The 17,846-nt window shown below is 44.7% G+C and overlaps 1 protein-coding gene across 4 annotated transcripts in view; it reads left to right on the top strand.

The window, feature by feature from the left end:
* The window catches only part of GNPTAB (N-acetylglucosamine-1-phosphate transferase subunits alpha and beta), an 83,796-nt gene that overhangs the window by 50,469 nt on the left and 15,481 nt on the right, over positions 1 to 17,846 (top strand). For 3 of the 4 annotated variants that reach the window (XM_024991564.2, XM_010805141.3, NM_001192228.2), the window contains exons 6-15: positions 1,643 to 1,707; positions 1,976 to 2,110; positions 9,183 to 9,344; positions 9,938 to 10,117; positions 10,337 to 10,507; positions 11,892 to 12,015; positions 13,045 to 13,248; positions 13,897 to 14,978; positions 17,041 to 17,240; positions 17,460 to 17,679. In XM_024991564.2, the coding sequence (XP_024847332.1) occupies positions 1,643 to 1,707; positions 1,976 to 2,110; positions 9,183 to 9,344; positions 9,938 to 10,117; positions 10,337 to 10,507; positions 11,892 to 12,015; positions 13,045 to 13,248; positions 13,897 to 14,978; positions 17,041 to 17,240; positions 17,460 to 17,679 (2,543 nt within the window). The remainder of the gene's footprint in view (positions 1 to 1,642; positions 1,708 to 1,975; positions 2,111 to 9,182; positions 9,345 to 9,937; positions 10,118 to 10,336; positions 10,508 to 11,891; positions 12,016 to 13,044; positions 13,249 to 13,896; positions 14,979 to 17,040; positions 17,241 to 17,459; positions 17,680 to 17,846) is intronic. The other variant, XM_010805143.4, reaches the window with a different exon arrangement.

Genomic DNA, 17,846 nt, shown 5'->3' with positions numbered 1-17,846 from the left:
CCAGTACTCACCAACTATATTTTTATGGTACATTTGAGACTCTTCCCCAGGGTTGACATCCATCTTGCAGGGTATAATCTGTAGACCCTGCTTTCTGTGTCTGTTTTGAGAATGAGAATTACAGCCTTCTGATCTCTCCTGTTTTCCAAGCTCCCCAAATGTCAGCAAGTTTGCTGATTTCATTTGTCCCCATCACTTGACACCTGTCTCCTGGTAGGCACGCATCATCACTTTCCTTGCTTGTGCATGCTTAGTTGCTCAGTCATGTATGACTCTTGGCGACCTCACGGACTGTAGCCTGCCAGGCTCCTCTGTCCGGGGGATTTCCAAGGCAAGAATACTGAAATGGGTTGCCATTTCCTAGTCCAGGGGATTGTCCCGACCCAGGGATTGAACCCAGGTCTCCTATGTTAGCAGGCGATTCTTTACCACTGCACCACCTGGGAGGCCTGTCACCCTCCCTGCTGCGTCGCTTCAGTCGTGTCCGACTCTGTGCGACCCCATAGACGGCAGCCCACCAGGCTCCCCCGTCCCTGGGACCCTCCAAGCAAGAACACTGGAGTGGGTTGCCATTTCCTTCTCCAATGCGTGAAAGTGAAAAGTGAAAGTGAAGTCTCTCAGTCGTGTCCAACTCTTAGCGACCCCAGGGACTGCAGCCCTCCAGGCTCCTCAGTCCATGGGATTTTCCAGGCAAGAGTACTGGAGTGGGGTGCCATTGCCTTCTCCTATCATCCTCCCTACCCCCAACTTAATTTGCTCTAATCACATTACCTGATAAATCACAGGAGTTCACTGTGACTCTGGGGGAATCCCCAGGACCTACAGTGGCTCTCCACCATCCATCTATCAATAATGCCACTGGCTTGGCTTTCAAGGGCCCCTTCTGGTTGCCCTCTTTTCCTTGTACCCACCACTCCCAAATGTTTTACTCTGGTCAATCAATTTTATTTTTTAAATGAAACTTGTCGATGTTTGATGTTTGGTCCTACCTCTGTGATTCCTGTCAATCTTTCATTTCTGTTTCCTCTGCACACAGGAGCCTCTCCTTCAGTACTGCAGAATTACAGTGGGTTACAGTAGCTCCCCTTTTATTGGATGGGTTAATTTTGTCTCCCCCAACTACCTTTTCTTTGAGACCATGTGTTATACTGGTTTCAGTTCAGTCGCTCAGTCGTGTCCAACTCTTTGTAACCCCATGGACTTCAGCACACTTCCCTGTCCATCACCAACTCCTGGAGGCTACTCAAACTCATGTCCATCGAGTCGGTGATGCCATCCAATCATCTCATCCTCTGTCAGCCCCTTCTCCTCTGCCCTCAATCTTTCCCAGCATCAGGGTCTTTTCAAATGAGTCAGCTCTTCACATCAGGTCCTTCCAATGAATATTCAGGATTGATCTCCTTTAGGATGGACTGGTTGGATTTCTTTGCAGTCCAAGGGACTCTCAAGAGTCTTCTCCAGCACCACAGTTCAAAAGCATCAATTCTTGGGCGCTCAGCTTTCTTTATGGTCCAACTCCCACATCCATACGTGGCCACTGGAGAATTTGGCAGCTCTCAAAATGCCTTGTACAGTGTCCTGCCAGACATCATGGTTAAGTATTCACTAAAATCATGCTTGTTTATTGTATTCTCTGTTGTAGTTGAAGATGCCCAGGCTGGAATGTTTAAAGGAAACAGCAGACAGACAGTTTGGAGGGGCTATTTGGTATGTTACTTCAAATTAGCTGTGTTTTTGCAATCCATTAGAATAAAAGTGTGAGAAATCAAGCTGTTTTACTTTGAGAGGCTTTTTAATGTTTACTTTTCCTCTAAGCCTAGCTTTCCAGTACTAGTATTGATTTAAATAATCATACCATTATTGTTTTGAAGTTTGTGTGATGCAGTAATAGATCTTTCCTAGTTTTCTCAGCTGTAAGTTTTCACCAGCCTTATGATGTGGAAAGTGAGCTGTGTTTTTCCTGTTCTTATTTTAGACAACAGATAAGGAAGTCCCTGGGCTAGTGCTAATGCAAGATTTGGCTTTCCTGAGTGGATTTCCACCGACATTCAAGGAAACAAATCAACTAAAAGCAAAACTGCCAGAAAATCTTTCTTCTAAAATAAAACTGGTAAGAGCTTAGAAAATAGAGCAACTAGTATAGCACATCCCGTTTAACGAATGCCTCTTCTTGGCAGCCCCTTCCGTTATATTAATAGTATAGCTGACAACAAGAAGCAGAGAGGGGGAATTCCCTGGTGGTCCAGTGGTTAGGACTCTGCTTTTACTGTTGAGGGTGCAGGTTCAATCCCTGGTTGGGGAACTAAGATTCGATAAACCCAGTGGCATGGCCAAAAAATAAACCAAAAAACCCAAATGAAGCAAAGAGGTTCTCCATTCTGTCACATATGCTGTCGTGAAGACAGCTTTTTATTTGTAGAAGATTCTGGAGTTTTTTTACTCTTAATTTTACTCTTTTTACTCTTAATTCCAAATTTTAGGAGTCTGACTTGGATTGTAGGTTTCCCAGGCAGAATAAGGATTCATTTGTTTAACAAAGGAGCGTCTGTGTGGGTCAGGTGCTGTTACAGCTGCTAAGAATGTAGTAGTGGACAGAAGTCCTGGTGGCAGTGTGAGCGTGGAAGGAGGTGGTGGGGGAGGTCCAGCACGTGTTTGTACGTACACTAGTCCCCAACCTGGAGCTTCCACTCACATAGGGGAATGCTGCAGATACTTGGAAATTTGAGCCCTTCATTCCTTAATAGCTAGCTGAGCCACAAACGTATATAGCATTTATACATGTTAACTCTTCACACTTGAACACCGAGCCCATCCGTTCGAGTTGACCTTGGAGGCTGTGACATGTGTTAACCCTTCTTGTCCTTAGAGCCATGTGTCTGATTGATGTAGGGCACAGTTTGTGTGGGTGTACCGTCCTTTCGACCTTCTGTCAGGATGCCTGCTGTTCTGTCAGCAGTAGCCTGGGTTGTACAGTATGAATGCTTCCTCCCTCAGCATGGAAGGGCATACAGGTCTTGGTTCAGAATTTGCTAGGCTCCACTCTTCCTGACTTTACAAAGAAATGTTCTCTAAATTCTGCCAGTTTTTAGCTTCCTGCTTCTTCCTTCTGTCTCCTGTTGATGCCATTTAACAATGGGAGGTGAAGGGATGGAGGTGGAGGTGGTGGTGGGGAGAGCTGTGACTATGGGGTTATTGAGTTTACGTCTAGTCTGTTTTCTATCTGCCTGTCCAAGTTCCCTTTCTTTCCTTTCCCCTTAAGTGTTTCACTGTTTTAAGGTACTTTGTATTACCTTTGTAAATACCTTGGTAATATGAATGACATTTCTGTCTTTTCTTCATATTATCCCCCATAATTTTCTTTCTGGTACCTGGAAATACGGTAATGCCCAGCCCAATGAGGGTTGAATTATTTCTTTTTTTTTTGAATTATTTCTTAATCTGTAGTTTTTTCTTAAAATAAATATATTCCTCCTTCCCCTGAATTATTTTTAGTATTGATTTGGGCAGATAAAACCATAGATCAGCATTTATTCGGCTTCTTGGCTTCCTGCTGCTGCTGCTGCTAAGTCGCTTCAGTCGTGTCCCACTCTGTACAGCCCCATGGACGGCAGCCCACCAGGCTCCACTGTCCCTGGGATTCTCCAGGCAAGAACACTGGAGTGGGTTGCCATTTTCTTCTCCAGTGCAGGAAAGTGAAAAGTGAAAGTGAAGTCGCTCAATTGTGTCCGACTCTTTGCGACCCCATGGATTGCAGCCCACCAGGCTCCTCCATCCATGGGATTTTCCAGGCAAGAGTATTGGAGTGGGGTGCCATAGCTGTTAGTTGTACCAGTGTAGACTTAGTGTCTGTACTTTTGACCAGCGAATCTGCTGCTAGGTGGGCATGGCCTGCCAAAAGATCCAAGTCGTGGTCACCTCTTTGGTAGGCTGGTTTGGGGCAGTGTGGAGTGGTGAGTGCCAGGAGAGGCAGGGAGGAGCAGGACTTGAACTAGGCAGTAGAACCCCAGGCTCTGTCCACGGGGACACCCCCTCCTCCGCCATTCACCCGGCTGGAGGTTGATCTGGATTCCCCAGACCTGTTGTTGTGGAGGCTGGCACCTCCTGGGGAATCCAGTCAGGTGTACACAGTATTTATTGCAGCTCATTGTCACAGTGCTATTGGCTTCTGATTTTTGGAGGCTCAAGAAAAAATGAGAAAGAGGAAGCACAGAAAGATGGTGGTGTCAGCATTTAAGCCTGGTTCTCCAAGGCACTGTCTTTCCTTGGGTCCTACTTCCTGGTTCTATTACGGGCACCCTGAGAATGAAGTTTCCAACCACTGGGTTCCCAGTTTAGCACTGATTAAACACCTGCTATGTGCCAGGGACTGTGCCAAGGATAACCGAGTGAAACCAGCCCAGCCACTGCTGCCACAGCCCAACAAGACATTCAGGTTCCACAAGGGCCTTGGCAGAGGTGCCAGTGATGAGAATGGTTCCAGAACCATCTGAGAAACCCTCAGCCTGACCCAGTGACTTACTAGCTCCTGGAGGACATAGAAGGAAAAATGAAAGGGGAAGTGGATGTGAACCAGTGAAGATGGACATACTGACATTAACCACACTCAGAGCTTCATGGGAGAAGTAAGATTTGGGGAAGGAAACTGAAAGCTCAGTTTGGGGTAATACATTGGAGGTGCCCTATGGCACGTGGGAGGAAGGCCTGAGACGTTGGTTCCTGTTCAGGACCTGAACGGCTGAACCACTGTGCCTTCCCAGGACCCTCCAGGTGGCTTTTGCTAAGGCTCGTGACCTCCAAAGCCACCTAGGGCTCAGTTCTGTCCCAGAGACCCTGGGCGGGCTGCGAGCATCTCAGGACAAGTACTGCCTGCCCATTTGTACCCTAGTGATCATCTCTGGGCCTGGCATTTAGGGGGCCTTGTTGAGAATGAGCAAGAAGCAAGACTCTGATACCCGCCATATACAGTGTCCTGGGATGTAAAGGGAACCGTTTTAGTGGAGTCATTATTCAAAGGAGTCTTTTAGTTTTTTGATGTCATGATTTTATACATCCAACAACTTGGCCTTCATCATCGTGTTTAGTGAAAAACAAGGTAAGATTCCCTTCTTACCCCCGTCAGGGAAAGTGGGAGTTAGTTGAAAATGGTTTTGTTTGCAAGGTGATAGATTCGAATTCATGAAAATTCTTCTGTGGACTGTAATCTTACAAATCAAGCAGTCTTCTCTATTGAAAAATTTCTAGTTTGAGATACTGGGTTGGCCAAAAATTTTGTTTGGGTTTCTCTATAACATCTTAGGGCTTCCCTGGTGGGCTCAGATGGTAGAGAATCTGCCTGCAATGGGGGAGACCCAGGTTTGACCCCTGGCTGGGGAAGATCCCCAGGAGAAGGGAATGGCTACCCATTCCAGTATTCTTGCCTGAAGAATCCTATCATCTTAACAGAAAAATCCAAATGAACTTTTTACCCAATACCTTGAGATGTGAGTCCTTTTGTGATCTGATTAATTACCCTCTAATTTTGCTGTAGAATTTTTTTTTTATGTGATGGACACAGAATTCAACTTTTGAGAAATCAGGTTATCATGGTCTTTTAAAAAAAATTTATTTTATACTAGCATATATGGGCTGCCATCTCTGGGGTTGCACAGAGTCAGACACGACTGAAGCGACTTAGCAGCAGCAGCAGCAGCAGCATATATCCATGGTCTTTATTTTCAGCTTTCTCTAAATCATTTTCTTTTTGGACGTTTTCATTCATGGTGAATTTTTCATTTGTTTTCTTGGGTTTTGTTTTTGTTCACTTCAACATATGTTAGAGCAGGCAGAAGATCTTCCCCAAGCTGTCAAGTGCATTCTCACTTTTGGTTGAATTAAGTGATGCTGGTTGCTGCGTGGGCGTGCAGAAATGGAGGACATGCACTTGTCCTCAGGCTGTTTTGGAGGCAATATATTTGTATATGTAGTGGTCAGGTAGCAAAACAGGATAGTATGGGGTTAGCTATCAAGGATGAGCTGGCATTTTGGAGACAAGAAGGAAAGATCTGCATGGATCAGAGACAAGTTTCCAAAGAGAAGGAGGCTACATGTGATCCTCGAAGGCTGATCAGTTACTGATAATTTGTTTCTGCAGGAAGGACAGTTGGGCAAGGTGGGAACAGCTTACTGTCTGACTTGGACTCTTACCCCTCAAACCTCTGTTCAAGGCATGACATGTTCAAGGTCATAGTAAATTGTATTAATATTTGTACTAATGCCCCTTTTTCCAGTGCTTTCCCTGAAGCCATCTTGTGAACCTTTTAAAGCATATACAATTTTGTTTGTTTTGCAAACAAAACCATTTTCAGGCACCCTTTATTGTGGTTTTGTTTCTCAAGTGAGCATTCTGGTAGATTAAACACAGGCACCTCTGAAACTGATACAAGTTTTAGAAAACCACCAGGACATACTAAGACCTAGTTGCTTGAGTTCTGTAATTACTAAAAAGAGCTAATTTGTTTTTCAGTGGCATTAGCTGGCACATTTTTGTCCCTAACCTCACACTACCATCTAAAGGTGTATCGGTCACATCATTCTAGATAATGTTATTGTAACAAACATCCTAAAGTCCCAGTGGCTTAAAAAATAGCAAAACTTCATTTCTCAGTCATGTTATATGTCTGGCTATGGGTCTGCAGGGGGTGGGTGTAGAACTTGTTCTGTCTTGTAATTTAAAGAATTAAGACTGACTTGTAATCTCAAGTAAGAAGTTATATATGGAACCAGTTGACCCACAGATTCCCAAGCTAAGAACTCCAGCCTGAGGCACTCACCACACTGTGGTTTCCTTACCACCTCCTGTCTTCCCTAAAGAGTAATTAAGGCATCTGGGATTAGGGTGCCACCTAGCGGCCAACACAGGACCCTTTACACCACTCAAGACAGTTGACAGAAAATTTTTTTCATACATACAAACGTTCCTTTAAGCTCTTTAGTTTTCATCTCTTTTCCAATTTTCCATCTCTTAGACAAATTCCTGTGAAATTTCAAAGTAGTTTTCTAGAATAAAAGCAGCTTGAGTAGAAGAGATTAATAAAGGGTACTTTCACTTTCATAATTAGGCTTCCCTTGTGGCTCAGCTGATAAAGAATCTGCTTGCAATGAAGGAGACCTGGGTTCGATCCCTGGGTTGGGAAGATCCCCTGGAGAAGGGAAAGGCTACCCACTCCAGTATTCTGGCCTGGAGAATTCCATGGACTATACAGTGCATGGGGTCACAAGGAGTTGGACAGGACTGAGTGATTTTCACTTTCCCAATAAATTTAAACTTAAATTAGGATATTAAAGTACTACGTTTATATATCCTAGAATAGTGATTTTTGCACTCCAGGGAGCCCTGTGAGGTTCTGTGAGTGTCTCTATGGGAGGGGGGCTGGGGGAGGACAGGGAGGCTGTTAGGTACTTAGAACAGACTGAGGACCTTGCCCTGCGTGGCCTGCCTCCAATCCCTCTCCTACAGAGTGAGGCAGAACAGTGGCAGTGGCATGAACAGGCCTGCGGTGAGTGCTTTGTGTATACCAGATACTGTTAGGTGAGAGAAATCGATCAGTAAAGAGGACAGCGCGTGCGTACACACACACACACACACACACACACACAATTTGCAGTGAGAGTTAGTGTCTACATAATACAAAGGAGCAGAGATTATAAATGAAATTCTAACTCTGACCTCTACTTTTGGCCTACATAAACTCAGGAAACTTTGCAGGATGACCTAAATATAGTCATGTAGCATATGCAAAAAAGGGAGAAGGTAATGGCACCCCACTCCAGTCCTCTTGCCTAGAAAATCCCATGGACGGAGGAGGCTAGTGGGCTGCAGTCCATGGGGTCGCGAAGAGTCGGACACAATTGAGCGACTTCACTTTCACTTTTCACTTTCATGCATTGGAGAAGGAAATGGCAAGCCACTCCAGTGTTCTTGCCTGGAGAATCCCAGGGGCGGGGGAGCCTGGTGGCTGCCGTCTATGGGGTCGCACAGAGTCGGACACGACTGAAGCGACTTAGCAGCAGCAGCAGCAGATGCAAAAGCTTTCTCTGTTTTGTTATTTATTTATTTTTTAAAATTTGGCTGCACCTTAGTTGTGGCACCTGAGATCTAGTTCCCTGACCGGGGATCCAACTCGGGCCCCCTGCATTGGGAGCGTAGGGTCTTAGCCACTGGACCACCAGAGAAGTCCCTTGCTCTGTTTTATAAATTAAGAAGGCTAAAAATTAAGAAAGAAATTGACCCTGTTAGGAAAGCCAGTTCACCAGTAGGGTGTTGCTGTCCTAGATGAGTGATTTTCAACCCTCTCCCTGCTTTTTCAGTTCTGAAAGCCTCTCTTCACAGGAAATTGTATGATACAGAATTAAAGCAACAACAAAAAAACTTATCAAGGGTGGTGTGGACTCTGGTCGAGGTGGGGAAATGTGCTTGTAAAATGTGTTGATGTGTGTGATGTTCCCTCTTGGATTTATGGTTGCTTTGAAAACACTGCCCCTGAAGGTGGTTTTCCTGAGCAAGCACTTCAAGCAGCCCTGCCGGGACTAGGTGTGGGCACGAGTGCTGCAAGACACCTGCCGGCAGAAGTGCTCTCCACCTGCCACAGTTCCAGCGCCATCACCTGGCAGGACTTCCCCCAGTGTAGGCAGATGGGCAGTATTCTAGAACAGAGGTCACAGACTGGGGACCAGATGTGTTTTGTTTGTATGCATGACAATCCAAACTATATGAGCCACCGTTGAAAACTGGGAGATTTCATGTGATACTAGGGATTCCGGCCTCTCCAGGGATCTGGCTGCCTTTGTCCCTATTGATTAATGGCTGCATTTTCAGATGGGGCCTGAGATGTCCCATTTGTCACAGCCCCCAACTCTCTTGTTTCTAAATAGCTGGTCTGTTGCGTTCATTTGGGAAATGTGTCTGGCCCATGTAAGTTTTCTCTCCACGATACTCGCTTGCTGTTTCAAATATGTATATGAAACTTTGAATCTTTTAAATTATGCAATATATATTTAATGGGTATAGTAAACAGCACATAGTTTGGTTAGTACACAATATGTAGTATATATATTATTTATATTTAAGATCAAGGATCAACTGGGAATTTAAAGATGTCTTGTTGTTCAGTTTTCCCACATGTAACTCTCCTATTATTTTATAGTTGCAGTTGTATTCGGAGGCCAGTGTAGCACTTCTAAAGTTGAATAATCCCAAAGATTTCCAAGAACTGAATAAGCAGACGAAGAAGAATATGACCATCAATGGAAAGGAACTGACCATAAGTCCTGCATATTTATTATGGGATCTGAGTGCCATCAGCCAGGTAAGGAAGGCAGAGATTCTTTTAGAACCCAAACTCAGGGTTTTGATTATTAAAGATTTATAAGTCATTGTATTAGAAGACAGCTTCCCAGGTGGCTCATGGTAAAGAATCTGCCTACCAATGCAGGAGATGTGGGTTCAGTCCCTGAGTTGGGAAATCCCCTGGAAGAGGAAATGACAACCCACTCCAGTATTCTTACCTAGAGAATTCCACGGCCAGAGGAGCCTGGTGGGCTGTGGTCCATGGGGTTGCGGAGAGCTGGACATGAGTGAGCGCACACGCACCTGTTAGAAGGAAGAGGGCTTCCGGAGGAGTGACTTGATTCCCAGTCACTGCCATTGCTTAATACTAACTGAAATGACCTACATTCAGAGCCAAGAACCTTTTCTTTGAAAAGGTGTGTGAAAGAAATGCTGTTTTTATGTTGTTGTTTTAAATATGCTGAGTGTTTTGCATTTTTTTTTAAGTTTAAAAGCTGGATGCAGTCTTTGAAAGTTTGCTGGAGTTCCCTGAGCACAGAGGGGACAGTCGGGGCGGGGGGTAATGTGACTTAGGGGTATTTTCTATCTTTCTGTGCCCCATGCTTTCCTCAGTCTAAGCAAGATGAAGATGTCTCTGCCAGCCGTTTCGAAGATAATGAAGAGCTGAGGTACTCACTGCGATCTATTGAGAGGCACGCACCGTGGGTTCGGAACATTTTCATCGTCACCAACGGGCAGATTCCATCCTGGCTGAACCTCGATAATCCCCGAGTGACGATAGTCACGCACCAGGTAGAGACTTGCCATGTGTTACAAGGCTGCAGTTTCCTGTTCCGTCTTTCCCTTTTCTTTTTCTGGTCCCTCATTTCATCCCCCAACTCTCCGCTCCTCCACTTCCACCTTCCTTTAATCCTTCCATTCACCTCCCTCCCTAATTTCTCTCCAAAAACAAAACAAAACTCCCTTCTCATTCCCCTTCTTCTGTCTTGTTTGTTTTGTGTCTGTTAAAAGGATGTTTTTCGAAATCTGAGCCACTTACCCACCTTCAGTTCACCTGCTATTGAAAGTCACATCCATCGCATCGAAGGGCTGTCCCAGAAGTTCATTTACCTGAATGATGATGTCATGTTCGGAAAAGATGTCTGGCCAGATGATTTCTACAGTCATTCCAAAGGTCAGAAGGTGAGTAGCTAAGAGGTTCCTGGTCTAGGAGTTACTTAGAAGTTGTAGATGGGACATAGGGAAATCGGTATATATATCATATTCAGATTTGTCCACATGAGCAGTTTTGAGTGCTGAGCTCAGGAGAGGTAACGATCAGGGAGTGAGAAAAGTTCCTGCAGCAGGAACCTTGCTTCCTTATGTTCTCAACACCCAAACCCACCCTGTGTGTTTTCTGCTACTGCAACAGTAGGAAAAGCAAAATCACTGGGAAACTATTGTGCTCACCACATCAGCAAAATGCCCAAGACAAATTTAGCTCAACGTAGTGCTTTAAAGCCATGGATGAAGTGTCACAAGGCAGCCAGTCTCACTCTGGCTTTGAGGGGCAGGATGGAAAAAACTGGTCCTGAGCACAGATGTTACAGGTGTCAGCTGTGTAGGCATCGCCATCCCGGGAGTGAGATGAGCTTGGAAGAGCAAGTGAGAGTTAACCAGATGAAGAAAGCCCTTCCAAGTAGCTGGACTGTGCAAAGATGTAGAGATTTTAAAAGTTTTCAGAAATGTTAGGAAGCAACCATATAGCAGGGCAGGGCTTCCCAGGTGACGCAGTGGTAAAAAACCTGCCTGCCAATGCAGGAGATGCAAGAGATGAGAGTTTGCTCCCTGGCTTGGGAAGATCCCCTGGGTAGGAAATGGCAACCCACTCCAGTATTCTTGCCTGGAAAATTCCACGGACAGAGGAGCCTGTTGGGCTACAGTCCATGGGGTTGCAGAGAGTCTGATACGACTGAGCAACTGAGCACACACCACGCATGTAGCCTGTCAGCTGTTTGGAAAGCAGAGTTGTTCACAGCTCAAGATGCTATGCAGATTAATTCATCACGACCTCACGTGTGGAGGTGAGGACATTGAGAGGTCATCTGCTTCCCTTTTCAGCCTTGCGATGAGACAATACATGAATCCACTCAGGAGCTGACAACAGCATCACAGAAAAGCAGTGACTTCTTGCACACTTTCTACCTGCACACTTTTGTACTTGGATTTAAGTCTGGCGTATTGCTGCTTTATTTAACAATAGATTATTTATAAGACCATTTGTGAGACTAAACCTGTAAGCTGAGTCTGCTTTCCTCCAGTGACAGAAAAGAGTGACTGTGCCGGCTGAGACCTGTCAGCCGGGCGGGACCAAGAAGCCACTACAGGATGGCCCTTTCTTCAGGCTCCATTTGTTTGATTTTTCTTTTAAAGGAATCCTAGCTTAAGAATAGGGCTTCCCAGATGGCTCAGAGGTTAAAGCATCTGCCTGCAATGTGGGAGACCTGGGTTCGATCCCTGGTCAGGAAGATCATAATAAGTGTCAGAAGTCAGAAACCACTTTATTTTCTTTCTGGCTTTATCCTAGGTGTATTTGACATGGCCTGTGCCCAACTGTGCTGAGGGCTGCCCAGGATCCTGGATTAAAGACGGCTATTGTGACAAGGCTTGTAATAATTCGGCCTGTGATTGGGACGGTGGTGACTGCTCTGGTGAGGATGTGTTCAGGTGTAACCTGTCTATGTTGTTGGAATTTTTTTCATTAGCCATCATTCTTGGACCCGTGACCTAGTTTATTCATGTTATCATTGTTGGGGGCATTTTCCCATGTTGACCCTGCACTTGCAAATGCCTTTGATTATTCAAAAATATGAAAATCAGTCCTACCCTTAATTATGTGAGCTCAAGAGCAAGAATCACTCACTCTCACTGGTTTTTGTAGGAGTTCATGGCCAGTGGCTGTCAGCAGATTGCTCCAGGTCAGTGAACGACTAAAGAGACACAGAAGAAATAAATAATCTCATCTCCTTAGCACTTCTTCTTCCTGTCTTGTACACTTATATTTGGACTTGTCGAGGAAATAAGTTTTTACATTTATTTATTGCCTTTCAGTTTATAAAGCATTTAAACTTAGAAAGCATCCTCCATTATCCACTTAAATTTCTCAGCCGCCAGAGGAAAAGAGAGTAGGTGCAGACACTGTCATCTCCCTAGTCCACGTGAGGAAGCAGGTGTGGGAAAGAGAAGAGTGTTGGAAGAAACAAAGCTTTGTGTTTCAGTCAGATCTGTCAGAGGCACTTTTGAAAAATACACACTGCTTCAGGCAGAGAATACAGCCGTGCCAGAGGGCCTGTGCAGCCCCGAGAGCTCGGCCTTTCGTAGAGCCGTGATGCTCGGGCAGGGGGTTGGCGCCTGCATTAGGACGAGCTCTCGTCAGTCCTCAGAGTCACAGTGTTCAGAATCATCTGCTTCTCCGGACACATCTACACGTGTCCCCGGGAGCACATCCAAGGCCTGTACTGGTAGGTTGCACAGCTCTAAGTGCGAAGGCCTGGTCATCCCACACCCAGTTCACTGTCAGGTTGTCTCTTTTTAAGCTACATAAAATCTTCTATTGAAGAACAGGGTGAACCTTTCCTGGTAGAAATTCATGCATCAGTCTTGATTGAGAACTAGGAGCTGTCTTTTTTTCCCCGAGATTGTAAGCACCACAGGATCCTCTCCTCCTCCTCCTCCTCCAGGTAACAGTGGTGCCAGCCGCTATATTGCAGGAGCTGGGGGCACCGGAAGTATCGGAGTCGGACAGCCCTGGCATTTTGGTGCTGGAATGACTGGCGTCTCTTACTGTAATCAAGGATGTGCAAATTCCTGGTTGGCCGATAAGTTCTGTGATCAAGCCTGCAATGTCTTATCCTGTGGGTTTGATGCTGGCGACTGTGGGCAAGGTATATTTACTGCCATAAAAACATATTTAGAATAAGGGGATAACAATCCTTGATAAATAGAGGGGATTTGGGTCACTTTTATTATTTATTCTCTAGGTAGCCCTTTCCCAGCCTGAAATCCAAACGAATTGTGAGTTACAAGAGGACACAGATCTTTAGAAAGCCATAGACACTGAAGCTGCATCTATTCCTGTTATTGCTCTAGTCTGCTTTTTTTTCTTAACCTAAGCAGATTTATCTTAGTTGAAAATATACAGGGAAGGTTTAATTGGGGAACAATAGAAAGAGACCAGTGGTTGATTAAATAAGCGTGGTAGAATACTGGATCTTGTTGCTGGATTATTAACGAAGGTCCTTTTGGTCAGAAAGTTCTTTTTTTTATAGACGTTGACCATCGGAGTTTGCTGTCCAGAATCGTGTCGTACCTTGGTAGTGAACCAGCCCCAGCATTCCATGTCAGTGATAGTGATAGCTTCAGAAAGTACAAAAGAACCCTAGCCCAATAGCTTTTGTGGTAGAATTTCTGATTATTTTAAAGTCCACTTAAAGTCACTCTTAGAAAGTGAAAACTCAAACCCTAAGAATTAAAGGAAAAGGGGGAAAATGTGTAGTTTTTTTTTAAAGTCATGTTTGTGTTTTTTCCTCTAGATCATTTTCATGAATTGTATAAAGTAACTCTTCTCCCAAACCAGACTCACTATGTTGTTCCAAAAGGTGAATGCCTGCCTTATTTCAGCTTTGCAGAAATAGCCAAAAAGGGGATCGAAGGTGCATATAGCGACAACCCAATAATCCGACATGCTTCTATCGCCAATAAGTGGAAAACCATCCACCTCCTAATGCACAGTGGAATGAACGCAACCACAATACATTTTAATCTCACACTTCAAGGTAAAAATGATGAGGAGTTCAAAATCCAGATAGTAGTAGAAGTTGACACGAGGGAGGAGCCCAAACGGAATTCTACCACCCAGAAGGCTTACCAAAGTTCGATGAGCTCCACAACACTTCTTCCAGAGGCGGAAATCTTGTTTGAGGATATCCCTGAAGAAAAACGCTTCCCTAAGGTCAAGAGACATGATGTGAACACAACAAGAAGATTCCAAGTGGAGGTGGAAATTCCACAGGTCAATATTTCACTCCTTCCAAAAGAGACCCAGTTGAGCCTTAATAACTTGGATTTGCAACTAGAACGTGGAGACATCACCATGAAAGGATACAACCTGTCCAAGTCAGCCTTGCTGAGGTCTTTTCTGATGAACCCACAAAATGGAAAGTTAACAGTAAATCACCCTCTAACGACAGAGCAAAGAAATGGCGGTTTGGAGGCCCCATTGGCAAAAGACGCTCACAAAAGCAACTTAGGAACATCTGAAAGACGCCAGGGGTCATCGCCTGTTCCAGCAGTGACAATGACAGTGAACAACCATTCCCAGAGCCAGATTCCACCCCTGGAAGCGAGATTCAGGGCAATAACCGTGACTCCTAAAGTAGGAGGCAGAACTGTGTCAAGAGAAAAGCTTTCATCTCTGACTTTCCCACTGGAAAGCAAGGACACACAGGAAAAGGTAATCACAGGGAAAGAACAAGAGAAAAAAATAGAGGAAAATGCCAACAGTTACCCTGGTGGCAATGAAGTGGTACCTGGAAGAAAACTGCAGCAATACACAGACAGTTACCTGGGCTTTTTGCCATGGGAGAAGAAAAAGTATTTCCAAGATCTGCTTGATGTAAGTTACATGCAGCCTTATTCCTTCCCATGCTCAGGAAAAAAGTAACCTTGTTAGTGGTGGTGATAAAGTAATAGCTACTGTTTATTCAGAACTTCCCTGTGCCCGCCACTGAACTCGGCACATGTGGCTAAGTTGCTTTAGTCATGTCCAACTCTTTGTGACCCCATGGACAGTAGCCCACCAGACTCCTCTGTCCATGGGGTTCTCAGGCAAGAATTCTCCTCAGGCAAGAATACTGGAGTGGGTTGCCATTTCCTCCTCCAGGAATCTTCCCAATAATTCTAACAATAAAAACACCTTGTAAGGGTCTCGGCTATTGTGGTCCCCATTTTGCAGTTTCAGAAGCAGCCTTTGTGTGAGTGAGTAAGTCATCAGCCAGGGGCATACCCTGAGTTCCTAGCAGAGCAGTGATGGTATCTTATCTTCACTTGGTATGTTATTTCAAAAACCGCTTTTGCATACCTTGTGCAGTCGGATCACATACTTTTCCAATAACGGAAAGCCTGAGACACAGACAAATTCATTAGCTTTCCCTATGTCACAACAGCAGATGAGTGTGAGCTGGTCCTCAGAGTTGGAGCTCTCCCTCCCTTTACCACAGCCTTCACGGTGCCCGGGGGTCCTTTGTGCATCTTGGGAGTGCCATCCCTCTGCTAACATCCAGGAGCGCAGGATGGTCAGTAGGGTCCGTGCTCTTAGAGACTCAAAGAGCAAGCTGGGAGGCCAGAACTGTGGCCGTGTGATAAGGATCCACTGAAGTGTGGACCTTTGAAAAGTGGGGAGTAGTCAACAGACCGAGGAAAAAACCTTGTGGTCTAGGTTGGGTCATGAATAGAGCACAGCCTGAGCAGACGTTAGGCTGTAGGAGAGTTTCACCAGTGAAGGGGGTGCAGTTTCATTCCTTTCATTGTCTCCAGGGTGTTTTTTGTCCCTGACACGGTAGCATTTACTAGTGGTTGAGTCCTCACTACCACCACCCTCCTTTTTTCTGAATTGTAGCACTATAAACTTGTGGTAAAAATTGAAGCAATGCAAAAAAAACACAAAAAAAGCAATAAAAAAGGAAAAGGCCTCCTCCTCCTCCCTTCCTTAATCTCCTTGAGGCAGTCACTGTGAATATGTGGCTTGGTGGGTATTCTTCAATTATTTTCCTATAGCTGTATAAACTACATAGTTTGTTTTGGAGCAGTGGAGTTATACACACACTGCTCTGCAGTCACCTTTGATGTGGTAGTATGTGGGCAAACCGCCCTTGTTTTTTAACAGCTGTAAGTTGTTCCCAGTGTTTTGCAATTACAGATACCTAATGTTGCAATAAATATTCTTGTACATACGTCTTACTCTTGGGGAAGCTTTATTTCTGTAGGTAGAATTGCTGGGTTAAAGGGTCTAGTGTGTATAAAATACGTCCTTTTATGTTGCACCCCTTCCTCCTTTGACAAGCAGTGTGCAAGCCTGCTTGTTTCTCCACAGACTACCCAACAGCAGTTAATGTCAATCTATACTCTCATGAGTTTGAGAAAACTCATGAAAACTATTTCATCTTCTGTAAAGTGTGTTCAGGTTCTTTGCCGATATTCTTTGCCCATTCAGTTTCACCTCTTGGTGGTTTTGACAGGACTCTTTACATTTCATAGTATTAACACTGTTACATGGTGAAACCAATTTTGTATTCTAGCCTGTGTCTTCAAAACTCAAGTCCTTGCTGCTTTGATTTCACCAGTAGAAATAACTTCATATTGAAAGCACTCTCAAATGGACTGTAAATCGATTTTCTAAATGTTGCATTGTAATGGGCTGTGAAATCTCATGGTCAATGACTAGTCCCTGAAGAAAACCCTATAAACAGCTGTTGTCTGCGATACTTTCACTAAACTCGACCAGGTGACCCCTGGTCTTAGGATGCAGAAGGAGACCTGTGTAGTGCTCATTTCATTTTCCCCAAACGACAGTGACTAGTTATTTCCATGCTACCTGAAGTAGTACCCCCGTCTCTTGTTTAACACAGGACCCTTGTGCAGTAAATGTAATGCTGTGCTGGGTGGAATTCTCCTTTCAGGAAGAAGAGTCACTGAAGACACAACTGGCCTACTTTACTGACAGCAAGCACACCGGGAGGCAGCTAAAAGACACATTCGCCGATTCCCTCCGATACGTGAACAAAATTCTAAACAGCAAGTTTGGATTCACATCTCGGAAAGTCCCTGCACACATGCCTCACATGATCGACCGAATCGTGATGCAGGAACTGCAAGACATGTAAGTCTCGCTTACGTCTGAATTTTCTGCTTGTGCTCAGAGCCAGGGCAGCTTGAAGTTCACATCCTCTCTATGCTGCATCTATGGCTCTGACACTTGATAACTAGTGTGGTGAAAGTATTATCTCAGCAGGAGGGAAGTAAGATTCTGATGCCACAAGTGTGGGGTACCATATATATTGTAAGTATCCAGATCTCACAATGTGTTACATTTGGACAGGTTCCCTGAAGAATTTGACAAGACGTCATTTCACAAAGTGCGCCACTCCGAGGACATGCAGTTTGCCTTCTCTTATTTTTATTATCTCATGAGTGCAGTTCAGCCGCTGAACATATCGCAAGTTTTTGATGAAGTTGACACAGACCAATCTGGCATCCTGTCTGACAGAGAAATCCGCACGCTGGCCACCAGAATTCATGACTTGCCTTTAAGTTTGCAGGTATTGTAATTTTATACCCCCCCCCCCAATTTTGTGACATTTTAAATGAAACTTTTAAGTTTGATACCTTCTCTTTCCCCTGCATACTTCAGTGTAATGCAAGTACAAGTAAACAAGGGTGTTCACAACTAGTCCATTTTTAATGCCAGGATTAAAATCAGTTTTGA

Source organism: Bos taurus, chromosome 5, assembly GCF_002263795.3.
Source record: "Bos taurus isolate L1 Dominette 01449 registration number 42190680 breed Hereford chromosome 5, ARS-UCD2.0, whole genome shotgun sequence".
Taxonomy (NCBI): Eukaryota; Metazoa; Chordata; class Mammalia; order Artiodactyla; family Bovidae; genus Bos; species Bos taurus.
The sequence above is the reverse complement of the archived record's forward strand: the minus strand, read 5'-3'. Positions and strand labels throughout refer to the sequence as shown.